Here is a 14,065-nt window from a genome sequence, read left to right as displayed (position 1 = left end):
TATATATATATATATATATATATATACATATATATATATATATATATATATACACACACAGTAGTTGAACAGATTACATATGAAAAGTTGCAAATGCACTGTGTATTGACATCACTTGAAGTCCTAAAGGTAGCCCAGAAAAGATGGAGTGGTGTCCCACAATGTGTGTGTGTGTGTGTGAGCGGCGCTTTTCAAACATAGATGCCTTCAGGGTTGAGGCCGGAGGTTGTGGCGCTCTGCAGGGAGCGCAGGTCGCTGGGTAAAAGACGTCGCATCAAATTGCCGCAATCCTCCTCTGCTAAAAGCAAAATGTCCAAAAGGCTTCATGAGGGTGCTGGTGTAATTCTTTTCCTTTGCGTTAAGACACACTTGACGTTTTAAGCAGCAGGCTTGCCGCATTCAATTCGAAATCGACATTGCAATACCGTGTACAACCACAGGGTGGCACTGTGCACACGCTGCAAGAATCTCCATTTTAACATGGAAAATGGTGGCGATTTTCTTTACAGCAGTTAAAGAAGCATCATCATCACCCACATTGAAATCAAATCAAAGAGAGGATTTCATCGCTATCTCGTTTCAAGGTTGATGTATTATTGTCACTAGTAAGATCATTCAGCGCACGAGCAAAACAATTTTAAGGATTTTGTTCCACATACGAGTAAACTTCTGTGCTGCACTAGTAACACTACTGGGATCAACTAGTAGACATTTGACAAACACCAGTAGCAGTAAAATTCAGACAACTCTAAAAAAATGATTGTTGATCAACTTAAAAAAAAAAAATCACTTCAATCGGTAACACACGATTTAATTGAGTTAGTCCAAAGTGAATATATTAAGTTTAATTAATTATGAGTTCATTAAACTTAATACTTTGGATTACCTTTATATATTAAGTTTAATGAACTCGCAATTATTAAACTTGATATATTCACTTTGAATTAACTTAATTTAAAATTGTGTATTAATGATTTAATGGAGTTGAAGTTGGGTCAACAATTCAATTTGCAATTTTAAATTGGTTCAACTATTCTATTCGTTTTGCCTCACTAGCAAATCATAACAACTAGTAGTCTTGTCCCCACCACTCGATATAAACATTTGAATTCCTTTCGCTCCCGTGTGCGTTTACGTGCCATTGTGGTCGTCGGGGTCCCCCGCGGCTTGGCGAGCTGGCAGCACGGTGACCTTGGTGCCCGTCTGCTGAATGAACTGCTGCAAGTTGACCTGGCGAAGCTCTTTGGTCAGCTGCTCCAGCTCCGCCTCCTTCTCCTGCAGGGGAAAGCGCACGCCAGCGAGGATGTCGCGGCGTGCCGGAACCTCGTTAAAAGTTGCTCGTGCAAGTGCAGGCAAGGGATCGCAGACTACTTTGGCGGCAAACAATGCTGCAATATCCCCGCTTCCCTTTTCTCATTATGACCCGACACCCAGCGGGACCTCGCGTATGCACGGAGCGCTTTGAATCGAGGATGCGTCGGAGGCTTCCTGCAAAGTCGAGATTCAACTCGGCTGCGACCTAATGAGCTTAGATTTGCACGCTTCCACTCCGACGAGGGCGGGAGGACGGGGACTTGCGCCCCCCCCCCCCCCCCAGCACCTTCCTCAAACAATGTATTCCGCGCTTCACGGTTGTTTGGGACACCGACCTGCAGTCTCTTGCCGGACTGGCCCAGCGAGCGTTCCAACGCCCTGCAGCCGCTCTCCAGGCGAGCCGTGTGCTGGTTCTGCACGGCCAACTCGGTTGCCACCTTTTGCAGGCGGGCCTCCACCTGAAACGCAACATTTTGGCGGGCAAACAAAAGCCGACCTTAATCCTCCACACTTTGGATTACAGTCCTCCCCTGCAGATGCATGAATTTCGTCATCAACATTCATGCATTATTCACTGAGAAATGGAGGGAGAAGTTCTGCTTCCTCGTTGTTTCTCGGTTCCATGTCAATCAAAACAACTTTCATATTACAGATGACACATTTCAATTCAAATCGACATTGCAGTGTTGTAGAAAGCAATTTTCAAATCACTCTGCTTCATTTTGCACCGTTGGTAGGCTTGTGACTTTTTTTGTATGTAATTATTCATCTATTAGTTTGCAACAGATCACAAAAGTCACGGTTCGGATCGGATCACGGATTTCAGTTACGGTTCGGATCGTTTTTCAGATCAGAAAAGAAAAGACAAATAGTACTTTGTCTTCATTTATTTTGTAATTTTTTCCCCCCCATAAAAAAAAATCAATTCAAAATGTCTAATTAGACTTTTAGGATTTAGAAACACAACTTTAAGTGCAATATGAGGCAGACACATTCTTATTTTATGTCTTAAATTACAAGGTGGTTAAAGTTGTGTTCCTAAAATTGAAATGTTTGACATTTTGAGTTGAATGTTTTTCTCTTTTTAATGGGCAAAATATGTTTTATAAAATAAATGAAGACAAAGTTCTATTTTTCTTTTTGTTTTATCATGAGAAGGCCTCAAAGTGCCATTTCAGGCACATTCCCTTCCTTTAAACGTGGAGAGTGAATTACAAAGTAGTCTTGGTCCACAATATTGAGAAATAATTAAGCCGTCAAATTTACTGACCAGCCAGACACTTACTTGTTGGTAATGCTAACAGCTAGCTGCATGCTAGCCAGTAGCCACTTACGTCGGAGACTTCTGCCGTATTAAACAATGACGGCGTAATTAATTAACGGTTTCTTAGCGTCCTAAATTAGCGATTGAACACGAGTTCAGGATAGAGTTGTGTTGATGTCGGTCGCAACTTTAATGTCAATCAAAACTACGGTAAAGAAATTCTAAACGTCTAAAAAGGAAAGTCAAGCTCACCGTCACAGCGAAAGTCTGCTAAGGTTATTTGCATTGCCGTCAATGTAGTATTTGCTCAACTTTATTTTGAAGGCAGGCGTCGTGTTCCGTCTCAGGTAACAACCAATGACAGCTCAGCTTCAGAAAACGGATGAGCCAATCAAACGGCTGGATTTTGCTACTTAACTCATTTTCCACAAACGCAGCATTCATCAGAATATTGTGTTTAGACAAGCATAGAACATATTGTGAGTAAAATGTGTGCTTTGTCCACATGTTTACATGTTATTGTTCCATAAAACCTTGACAAAACTTGGAAGTGATCAAATCACAGCTTTGTTTACATTGTAAATGGAATTGGTATCATTTTGTTATCGTCGTGGATGCTTCTAAGACTGCAAGTTAACAAGTAGATGATTCAACTGTCTTTCATATGATTTTTTCTTTATTTTAGCTTAAGTCTGTAAGACCAACACATCTGATATTGTTTATTGTCAGATACATTTATTGTTTGTTTGTTTAAAAAAAAAAAAAGTACATGGGAATAATACCTATCAACTTGCGTTATAGTTTGAAGTGTTTTGCAGCCCAAAACGAACTGGTTACCTCCTCCTCATTGATCATGTGACTCAGTTGGTCGTCCTGCAGCAGACGCTCTTGCTCCAGGCCGCCCTCCATGCTCTAAAAACGCCAACGACACACAACTTTTTGCTTTTTTTTTGGGGAAGTGGCATCTTTTGCACTGCGGGCACGCAATAAACCAACTTGAATGCGTGCCAAGTATTCGGAAAGCTTGGCCTCGCCGTCGCGGACGCGGGCCTGCAGCTGGGCCAGCTGTTGCCGGAGTTGCCGCTCGCTCTCCTGCTCGATGTGCAGCTCGTTCTGCCAGAATTCCTCCTCGTCCATCTCGGCATCGTTCCTCCTCACCTGCTGCTCCAAAAGCAGCAGCTCCTCTTCGAGGCTTCCTTCCTGGTGGGAGGACAATTCATTCAGCTTCAAAAAAAGATGCCGTGTAATGCTATCAACCACATGCGGGGTTGAGTTGGTTGCCGGGCAACCCGTGTTGACCCCCCCCCCTTCCCCTCACCTCGCCGGCCTCCTCCCATTCCCGCAGCTCGGCCTCGCATCCCAGCAGGCGGCTTTCCAGGACTTGCAGTTTGTCTCTCTGCAAGCGCACCAGCCGGCCCAGTTCTCGGGCCGGACTCCCCGGTACCGGAGAGTACTGGCTGCTCTCGCCGCCGCCGCCGTCGACCCGCCTCAGGTTCAAACTCACGCCACGCTGCTGGGAGTGCTTGGCTGCGTAAACACAGGTGGGACGTGAGAGCGGGTTGAAAAAGACTCCTGGTCGTTGGTCCGAAAGCGTCCGCCGCACCTTCCGTGTCTCTGCTTTTTCCAAATATCTCCCGCAGACCTCTCGCACCTCCGCTGAAGGTCAGAGACTTGCGTTTGGGCTCCCTGCGCTTGAGCGAGCGGTCAGCCGCCGACGGGCGCAGCTTGGCCAGGGGGGGCAGGCTCTGGCGGTAGAAGGCGCGATCGGACCCGCGGGCCAGCCCCTCCGAGGGGGGCCGCTCGCCGGCCGACGGGCCGGTCCGCTGGAGGATCAGCTGCACGTCGCTGGCGTACTGGCCCCACTTGTTGAGCGAAACCACGGGGTTCTCGTGGGGGGCCAGGTGGCGCTCCGTGTCTCTCCATTTCTCGATCAGGGTGTACCTGCCTGCGCGGCCTGGGACACAAGCGACAAGTGTGACCTTCCAAATCCTGGATCAACTTTTTGTCATGTTTTCTTTGAATGAGGAAAATATCACGAATAGTAAAGAATCTATGTATATGTGCCTTGGCCACCAGGGGGCAGTAAAATAGACAGATGCAGTGGACCCCCTCCGCATATTCAAGGTTTGGCTTTATTTTGGTTAAATGCAGTCAAATCCTGTGCCGGTCCCTTGCGATGAGCAAGCGTCCACCGTTTATACATGGACGCGATCCAAACGCCTCCGTCAGCTGCTCTTTGAAGAGGATATTGCAGTTTGTGTGTAAACGAGTGCTGTCAAAGTTAAAAGCATTCACAAAAAAATGATGGCGTTAATCATGTATTAATGCCAATTAATCTATTAATTTTGACCGCAGATGTCACGTTGTGTTAAGTTGCGTTTGAGCAATAAACAGAACTAAATGCATTAAAGTCATGGATTTAATATGTTAAAATATTGGGGTCATTTTTTCCCCATTTTAAATTATGCAAGTAATTAACGGATTAGAAAAAGAGGAGGATGAGCATCAAAAAATGTCCACATAAATGTCAAAATTATTAACACATAAAAAGGTGCTTGTCAAATTTGGCGGGCAAAAAATGTTTAAAAAAAGCCTTTTTAATGAAGCCATTAATTAAGATGAATCAAAATTCTCAAATGCGGCTAATCTGATTTAAAAAGTTTGACCGCTCGAGTTTAAATGTGTGCTTTTTTAGTTGAGTGTTCGAAAACCTCAACACAGATGCGACACGTTAGCCCGCGACAGCGTTTTGTATTGCGGGCCAAGCGAGCCAGTTAGCTTAGCGCTAAACTAACTCATCTTAAAGCAAAGCTATGTTGTTTTATGTTTAGTTTGCTTCTCAAGGCATCAAAGTACAATATGAAAAAAAAAACAAAAAAAAACATTGTCTCATACTTGAGCCAGAAGCGTAAATGGTCAAAGCAACCCATTTAATGTTGGCCCTTTTGCGCACTTCAAGCCTGCCATTTCTTTTTCCATTCAGAGTAACAAGTTCGCCGTTGAGAACTCTTTAACTCTAATGTTCCCACTGCTTGAAGGAGGAAGAAGGTGGGCTGTATTTCAAAGCAAATCTTCGCCAACTCCTCCACTGCCGCTGCAGCAAAGGGAAAAAAACACAACACAGTAAACACTGAAAGGATTTTATCGTGGGGAAATTCCACCTCAACAAAAGGTAGGTACGAGGAACTGAGCCTAACGGTTCACAGCTCTGTGAATTCTGTCTGTGTGTGTGCAGATGGAGTGTGTGGGTGCGAGCAAAAGAGGCACATTCATCACCGAGGACATGCACAAAGTGCCGTGCTGTGGACAAAAAGGCACAAAGGACAGTGAGCGCCATAACTCCTGCTCTACAGTCGCCATTCGGGGCCACCCGGAAAACCCCGTCTTGAGTGGGGGGGGGGGGGGGGGGGGGGGGGGCTTGTGGGAAACCAAGATAGAAAACGGAACCTCTCGCGGAGCATTTTAGGCCTCAATTCAGAGAGTACAAATGCAACACGTTTCCCACAATATTAATTGTGCTTTAAGTGCAGTATGCCATCAAGTCCAGCAGGCGGTGGTGTGCTAAAAACACACAAAAAACTGCTAAACTGCCTTACATCTTAGTGGAGTGTCATCTTTATTCACTATTTTTAGGAGTGACTTCATGATTATGTTATGAAGTCTGCCTAGCAACGAGTATTTTTCGGAGACGCGGTTGAATCCTTTTGCTTACCGATGGCTTGAGCGAGCGCGATGACCACTTCCTGGCACGTGGTGAACTCGGTGACGCCGCACACGATGCGCTGCACGCCGTCCACCCACACTTTCAGCTCCATGGCCTTCATCCAGATGCCTTCATTCCTCCTCGCCACAAGGGGGTGCTAAAGGTTCACTGGCCATCCTGATAAACAATGACATTTAGGGGGCAATTTGAAAGACGCGTCAAAGTGCACGTCGGACCGTGCGCTTGAACCCACGTACGAAACAGAAATGTGGCCGTGGGTCTCAATAACGTATTCATTTGCTTTGACTCGTAGTCTTTACTATTATGATACGATAAAAATAGTCCAATTGCAATTTGTTTTTTCAATATGTTTGTTTCCCCCCAATGCAATTTGTAACACACACTATCGATAAAATCATTTACACGAGTCAAGAGAGCTACTGAAATGACTTTCCATACAAAAGCCCCCCCCCCCCCCCCCCTTCTGGTGTGATTTTCATGCGGCAAAGCTAACAGCAGCTGCTTGCGCGCAGCTGGAAAGCGATTTCAAACTGCTGACACAAGCATCTCGGCCGACTCATTAGCAACCTGGCGGGGGCCGCGCGCGGCGGCGGCGGGCCCAAGCGGCCGCGCGGACCGCAGCGCAAGGCGGCGGTGCTTGACGCTCGGGCCTTTTTTGTCAACGCAAACGTCTCCAATTAAATGACAGGCTGGCGAGGAGGGCCGCTACGACGGGACCCGCTTTGAGGCTTCTGCCGCATTAGCGGACGATGCGATGACGCGTCGCATTTTGGCGAGAGCGATCAAAATGTCCCGGCTGGGTGTTTATTGACGGGCGAACGGATTCACACGTCACACCACAGATAGACTTTTGCTTGGCTCCTCTGTGAGAAATCATGCTCATGACTAACCCTAACCCGTACTGAATGTTTTTAGAAACCATTATTGTACTATTTATTGATGAGATCAATTCATCAGATAAAAAATGATTTTGCATTTTTTAACAACAATACCACGACAGAATATGCATTTAAGATGTAATACTTTTGACCATTTGGGGTCGCCAACTCGTGATCTACACACTAGCATCTGCGACTTTGAAGGTGTGTGGCTTTAAGAGGCGGGGCCTAGCTTGGTGAGTGATGTGTGCGTCAGCAAATGAGTGTCGTTAATTATGTAATTATGCCAACTGGCTTTAAGTTTTACAATGTGTGTTCTATTGATCTTTTTGACTTGACTTACGATACAAATTGATATTTATCTTATATTTATATTCAGTTTTGAATCGCTACTGCCACCTGCTGACGACAAAATGAAACTGCACATACACACGACGCGCATTACGTCACGTCCGCAGACAGGGCGCGGGAAATTCTGTTGGCCCGAGACTTGCAGGAGCGCAAATTGTGAACAGCGAAGGTGTTAAGCTGCTCATTAGAAAGCATTTCAGTCCTAAATGGTCCAATAAAAAGCTTACTGTAAAGTTATTTTGGGGGGAAAAAGTTCCAAATTGCAACTTTAATATCTTAACCATATTGTGAGAAATCATTTCCATTACATTGATGAGTTAAAGGTCATTTGAGCAGATGTATTGTGTATCAAACTGGTTCCAACTTTCATTTGTAATGCATTTTACATTTCAAAAGAAATCTCAAAATGCTACAGGGAAAAAGTTCAAACAAATTACAATAAATAAAACAGTTAAACACCATGACATTAAACTTTTTTTCCCTTTTTTTAATTTTTAATAGGCCTTTTTAAAAATAGCCCAGAAGTGACTGTGGCTTTCCAAAGCGCGGCTGCAAATTGTGACTCCCGTCAGCTTGCGCTCTTGCTCAGCTTTCGTTTAAAAGCGATTATTATCGTCGTGACGTCAGCGACGTCTCAGCACCACATTCGCGTTTTCAGTCAGCAAATGAGAAAAGCGTCATTTTCAAAGCTGATGAGAAGAACTCAAGTGTTTTGTGACGTGCACAATCGTACAGGCAGGAAGGAGCCATTCGATTCCAACTCAAAACTTGTTGCCGAGCAGTTTACCGAAATGTGCTTTTCACGAAACGTACAGCAAGCGCAGAGTGAAAAGGCAACGGTTGAGATTGAGAAGCTGCTGCTGCTCTTTTTTTCCCCACTTTATGATGAAAAGGCACTTTTATACCAACTAAATGGAAAAGACAGCACTCGCTTCAAAGACTCCCTTAATCAAATTTGTTGCGCGCCATCTTGCGGAAACGTCCTTGGATTTTCCGCACTTGTGAGGATCTGCTACGACCGCCTCCTTTAAGCCACTTTGATGGAAATCGCAGCAGACGCGGCGGACGTGCGTAAACGGCGAACAACAGGCCGCAGCGGCGTGCGAGTTGGCGTCTAAGAAAATGTATACAGCCGCATTTCGATGCAACGACGTCTCAGAACCTCAGAAGCTTCCGGCATTCCTCAAAGAAAAAGACACCGAAACGGCTTCAAACGTTCAAATTCGACGTTCAATGCCGTGGCCACAACATTAGGTACACGTCGCCTTGCACTTGTTGGCCCCTTCCAAAGCAAAATAAATCAACAGTGTCTACTTTATGAGGTGACATTTCCAACGGCTTTTTTCCGCTTCTATAATAATGTCAGCCATACGAAAATGTGACATTTATGGCTGCCAGGTCAGCACGAGCGGCTCGTATTTGAACACAATAGAACGAGCACAAAGTGCAACGCCAGCGACACAGACAGCGGGACACGCAACAATACACGACTTGGACACACGTGCTGCATGCATGCATGCGCGGTGGACGGAGTTAAACTTAGCTGTAACTTCAGTGTCCTTGCGCGTCATTCTCGGGATGCCACAGGAAGGAAGGCAGCGCGAGGGCCGAGGGACCGAGGGACGGAACCGTGCGTGGTTAGGCTGCAAGTGCCTAAACAAGAAATGAAGGACGGGGGAGAAGAAATTCCCTTTAAATCATACCTTGGAATATTTAACGGACACGGAAAATCAGGATATATGTAGCAACTACTACATTTCAAGATGTCATTTGACTGTAAATGTCAGTAAAATTGTAGACTGGACGTTCAGAAAAAACGCACGCTTTGTAGTTTAAAGCACATCATTTTGTTTTCAAGCTGCCCAATGCAGAAAGTTGCATTTCAAATCACTACTGCCACTTGTGGCCGGAAAATGAAACTGCACACTCCCAAACCAAATCTGTTACAACTTCCACAGACAAAGAGCGGGAAATTCAAACCCAAATCCAGTCTGAAAACTATTAGCCAAAGGCTTGCAGGAGTACCCATGTGACCAGCTAAGGTGTTAATCTACTCATTAGAAGATGTTTCAGTCATAAACTGTAAAAAAAAAAAAGATTGTTGGGCAAATTGCTACATAAGGTAGCTTTAAATGCTACTAGCTTAATGCTAACATGTATTGGGAAACACCATAAGTAGGCTAATGCTATTGCAAGCAGTGTTATAGCGCTTTGAAGATGCATTGCGGAGTTTAAAATGCTAATGTTAAAAACTTTTCAACATGAGGACTTTTTAACTGCGACTGCACCTATCAGCTTGTGTTCACTTTCTTGGGGGTGAAAGGTCATGTCAAGCTCATCCCCGCAGACATGTAGGGTCGTGTTAGCTAGCGTATGACGTCACGCAACTGGGATGGAAACCGAGAAAAAAAAAGAAAAGAAAAAAGCCCAACCTCAGACTCCTCGAAAACAAACAAACAAAAAACCCGAAAAGTTGATTCGAGCACACATACTCGCACATGCACTTTACACAGAGGCTGCAGTTACAATTTAGACCAGAGGTGGCAGTTGCGAGTATTTATTTTTTATACAAACAGTGGAACAGCACACCTAGACCGACAATAAAACAATCCTCGAGCATATATTCTTTATCCTCTGCGAAAAAGAGCCAATACAACCGCAGAAAATGACAATCGGTAAGAGAAATTCTTTTTTTGTCTGCGTGACAATTTTGCTGCCCCCTTGTGGCCACAATTTTAATACATCCTTCTTTTTTTTAACGCATTGGAACATCTGTAGGCATACAAACATGAGCGCAGTGAAACCCCGATGATGTCATCACACATCCCGCAGCTCCACTCCAAATGAGCAACACGCCAACAAAAGACAGCGCAGCAGCGTGCGCGTCCACATGGCTCGCTCGCAGAGACTGAATGCAAACAATTGGTCGCCATGGCGACAGTGACCCCCCCCCCCCCCCCACCCCCCTTTCCCAGCCTTTTGTTCGGAGCGTTGCTCGCACAGCACAGATGACTGCGTTGATTGGGGAAAAGTTGACCAAAAACAACACGTAACCAGTGCTTTCCTCTTCCTTGACTTTTAACAAAACACGCACACACAAAAGGAGCTAAATCACTGTTGTGTGTTGTTTTTGTTTTTTAAACCGTTATCTCTTGTATGTACACGTGACTTTGGAGTGAGCCAGTTCTCACTCACAAGTCTGCGGTTGGTTCAACAACTTTTATGTGGAAAAACATTTGTTAGCATCAAAAACGTGTCCAAACGGAATAAATGAGTATGTAAAGAAAAGATGCAAAGTATTGTGAGAGAAACTCAAATACGCAAACCTGAACGTGTGCCGAGTATGAAGAAGGTCGACGCCACAAAAAGGACAAGCACGAGAAGTCGACTTCCTGTCGGCCAAACTTGAATTCTTTCTACTCTTTCATGGCTGTGATGTTAGCAGCACTTTGTGTCCTTTGCATAAGTTTTGGGACAGTGTTACGGAACGTCTCCAATCTGACTGCTATGTTGTCAGTAAAGCCAGTTCACGCGTTTCGGTCACGCCAGCAATGCGGGAAGACGGCGACACCGGCCGGGAATGTTCATGTCAGCAGTTGCTCGAATGTAAAAAAAAAAAGTCCATTAGATTAGATTGACCCGTGTCCCCTTGACAAGATATCAATTAGTTTGATGGAGGCACTCAGGCCGCCAGTCAAGTAATACACTTGTGACCTTGTCATTTCAAGTTGAGGTTCATTTCCCGCTGTTTTATCTCACATGATGCGGAGCCGGAGCCGGTGAACGTTTGGACGAGCACGTAAAGCTGACTCACAACATCCATTGAGGATTGTCACATTCATTTACATTTTCTAGCACAATTAGCATATCACTGGCCAAAACCTCCTAAATCACAATTTGGCAAAGTCTTTGACTGTCTCACAATTCGATTCCATTCCGATTTTGGGGTTGAGCTTTGATTCAGAATCAATTTGATTGGCAATGATTTCTGCTTCAAATTATAGATGTGCAAAGAATCGTCTCCAGTCGGACATGCTAATGCTAATTAGCGCGCTACTCGCGGCACTTGTATCACTCAAAAGAACGGCTATTCATACAAAAACCTTCAGGAATGTTGACAGAGAAGCATGTTAACATGACTCACCGGCAAATGCGCTTCCTACACAACAACTTTTATTAGCATAGCTTGATTGTGACTTTTTTCTTCTTCTCTCTAATGTGGCTACAATTTAACAGTGCATCAGAACGCGTGGAACCACACTGCCCCTAAGTGGCCAAATTGTATACAACGTGCAGCGCTCCAATAAAGGCATACACAAACAAGGGCAAGACAGTATAAAATAATTGATATAAAATCGATTTTGGGACGTTTCAAATTAATTCTGAATCGTAGTAAATGAGAATGGATTTTTTTGGCACACCCCTATTAAAAAGACATGCCAGACATTTGGTTTCTCCTGAAAAGCGATTATTTTAGCGGTACAAGGTTTTGACCCGATGCTAGCGATACGCAGTTAGCAGCACTGGTCAAACCTGTATAACATTTTTGAGGTCTGAAGCACTAAAAATACATCTTCAAGTGCACAAAACGTAACTGTGTTTAGCTTGAGCGTCAAAATTGAAATAGCTGTCAGTAATCTCAGTGGAAGTGACACCCACTATAATAAACAAATCAGTAAATGATCCATAAAAAACATTTCTTGACAATAATATGTCATATTATCTTGTGCTACGTATGCCATGTTTAATCTTTGTTTTTTGATTCAAATGAAGCACATTTTCATCACAATTGCAGCGAGTATTCAAATGTAAGTGCTTGTGTGTTAAAAAATAAAAAATAAAAGTTGCATTGGTGCATCCCAACCCACGAGACGAGTCATCTGACTGTGTTGACACTAAACGACACCGCGCAGCCTCGTAAATTCAAACTAATCAGCTTGCTGGAGACAATAAGCCTGTAAGTCTTGGATCTTAATTTAGAGGGGAGGGAGGTCTGCAAAAAAAGACAAACTCCAACGAGATTTGTTACTCAACACGGAATGTTGACATGAAGTTCGGTTCAACAATAATAATTGTAGGAATAGAATATGTTCCTAGAGCCATCATTTCCTGCAGGTCACTTGATGTCGTTTTCATGAGGAAAAATGTGGAAGCAAATATATTTACTTGAGGAATGAAGCATTTCGATGCATGTCCTCAAACAAGGACGGATGACATTTGATTTTAAAAGAGAGAGAAAATTTGATATATTTTTGACTTATGGAGTCAATAACAGCACAACACAAGCTTGCTGCGCGGCTTATCATGCTATGTGCTTCCGTATGCATGCAAGTCAAAAGTATTTCTATGGTTACAGAAAGCGTAATTCTGCAGATATCAGCTCATCGGTCACTATAGGTTGGCTTGGGCCCACCAAAACAAAACGTACCTTCTCACAGCGTCCCGTTATGCCGCGCATGTTCCCCCTCTGCAGTTCGTTTCCCCTACAGATTAAAAAGAAGGAGGGGGGGGGGGGGAGCAACGGTCCCCTGTTGAGCGAAGGCGGCAGAGGCTACTTTGCGGGGAAAGACGCAACGATAGGAGGAAGGAGGCGGTGGGAGTGGGAGGTGGGCGTCGTAGTGGTGGTCGTCGGCGTCGTCGTCTGCCGCCGCCGCCGCATGCGCATGTAAACACGGCTTGCCAGCTTGCTCCACTCACCGGACATCCGACACGGAGCGTTCAGAATCAGCACCTCTCTCTCTCTCTCTCTCTCTCTCTCTCTCCTGCTGGTTGGAGCGGGTGGGGGGGGTCGAGGGAGGGGGGCTTGTAAATTACGTGGGAACAGAACTGGGGCACTGCAAGGCATGACGGACCAGTTAAAGCGACAGCCGCCACCGCCGCCGCACTGGCCGGGACCTTTTCAACTGGAGCCTCTGATGCAGTGGCGACAGGTGGCGCTCTTTTGCCATTTTACATTCAATACAGAGTGTCTTTGGAGTAGGTGTTATTTCAAAACACAGCCAAGTGGGCATTGGCTGGCACATGCACATTTTATTTTTCTCATTGGAGGTGGAAAATTATGGAGGAGCAAAACTGCCAACATTAAAGATGAATACATGAATAGATACATTAATAAAAGTGAAAATAAAAATGCATATACAAATAGAATTAAAAAATATATACATATAAATAAAAACAATATATAACGAAATAGGTTTGTAATTCATTATTCTCATTTTCAGGACAGAAATGAGCTCCTATCCTGTATGCCGTAGCTTTTATTTCACTTGCACCCTAACTTTCTTGACATGTTTTCCTCTAAGCTTCTCAAATCAAACCTCCCTTGAAGACAATCGGGTCACGAGTCTCTCTAACTGAAGATTGAAAAAGCTCAAAAAGCACTCACTCACTCACTTCGGACCGGTTGACCCGAGCAAACAGACCCGAGCGTGCGACCGGAGAGGCCCTCTGCATTCCAGTGGTGGGCATGCATCGGGGGCAAGTTGGGAGATACCCCACTAGATCCAGCAGATGGCACTGTGGTGGAAATTAACG

General features: G+C 44.7%; 1 protein-coding gene across 2 annotated transcripts; it reads right to left on the bottom strand.

Annotated features, from left to right (window-relative positions):
* rassf8b (Ras association domain family member 8b) lies at positions 1-13,222 on the bottom strand. 2 transcript variants are annotated; one of them, XM_086059814.1, is made up of 10 exons: positions 12,960-13,222; positions 9,076-9,184; positions 6,291-6,458; positions 4,182-4,532; positions 3,897-4,105; positions 3,575-3,778; positions 3,416-3,490; positions 1,650-1,772; positions 1,140-1,275; positions 1-298 (listed from the first exon to the last, which is right to left on the bottom strand). In XM_086059814.1, exons 3-10 carry the CDS (start codon positions 6,400-6,402, stop codon positions 192-194), a joined length of 1,317 nt encoding a protein of 438 aa, XP_085915940.1. In that variant the 5' UTR covers positions 6,403-6,458; positions 9,076-9,184; positions 12,960-13,222; the 3' UTR covers positions 1-191. The 2 variants fall into 2 exon arrangements, with proteins under 2 accessions (XP_085915940.1, XP_085915941.1); XM_086059815.1 differs by having other exon boundaries at positions 1-295.
* Positions 13,223-14,065: the final 843 nt, after the last annotated feature.

This window comes from Leptonotus elevatus, chromosome 17 (genome assembly GCF_054856555.1).
Source record: "Leptonotus elevatus isolate MCC_2025b chromosome 17, RoL_Lele_1.0, whole genome shotgun sequence".
NCBI classification, from domain to species: Eukaryota; Metazoa; Chordata; class Actinopteri; order Syngnathiformes; family Syngnathidae; genus Leptonotus; species Leptonotus elevatus.
The sequence above is the reverse complement of the archived record's forward strand: the minus strand, read 5'-3'. Positions and strand labels throughout refer to the sequence as shown.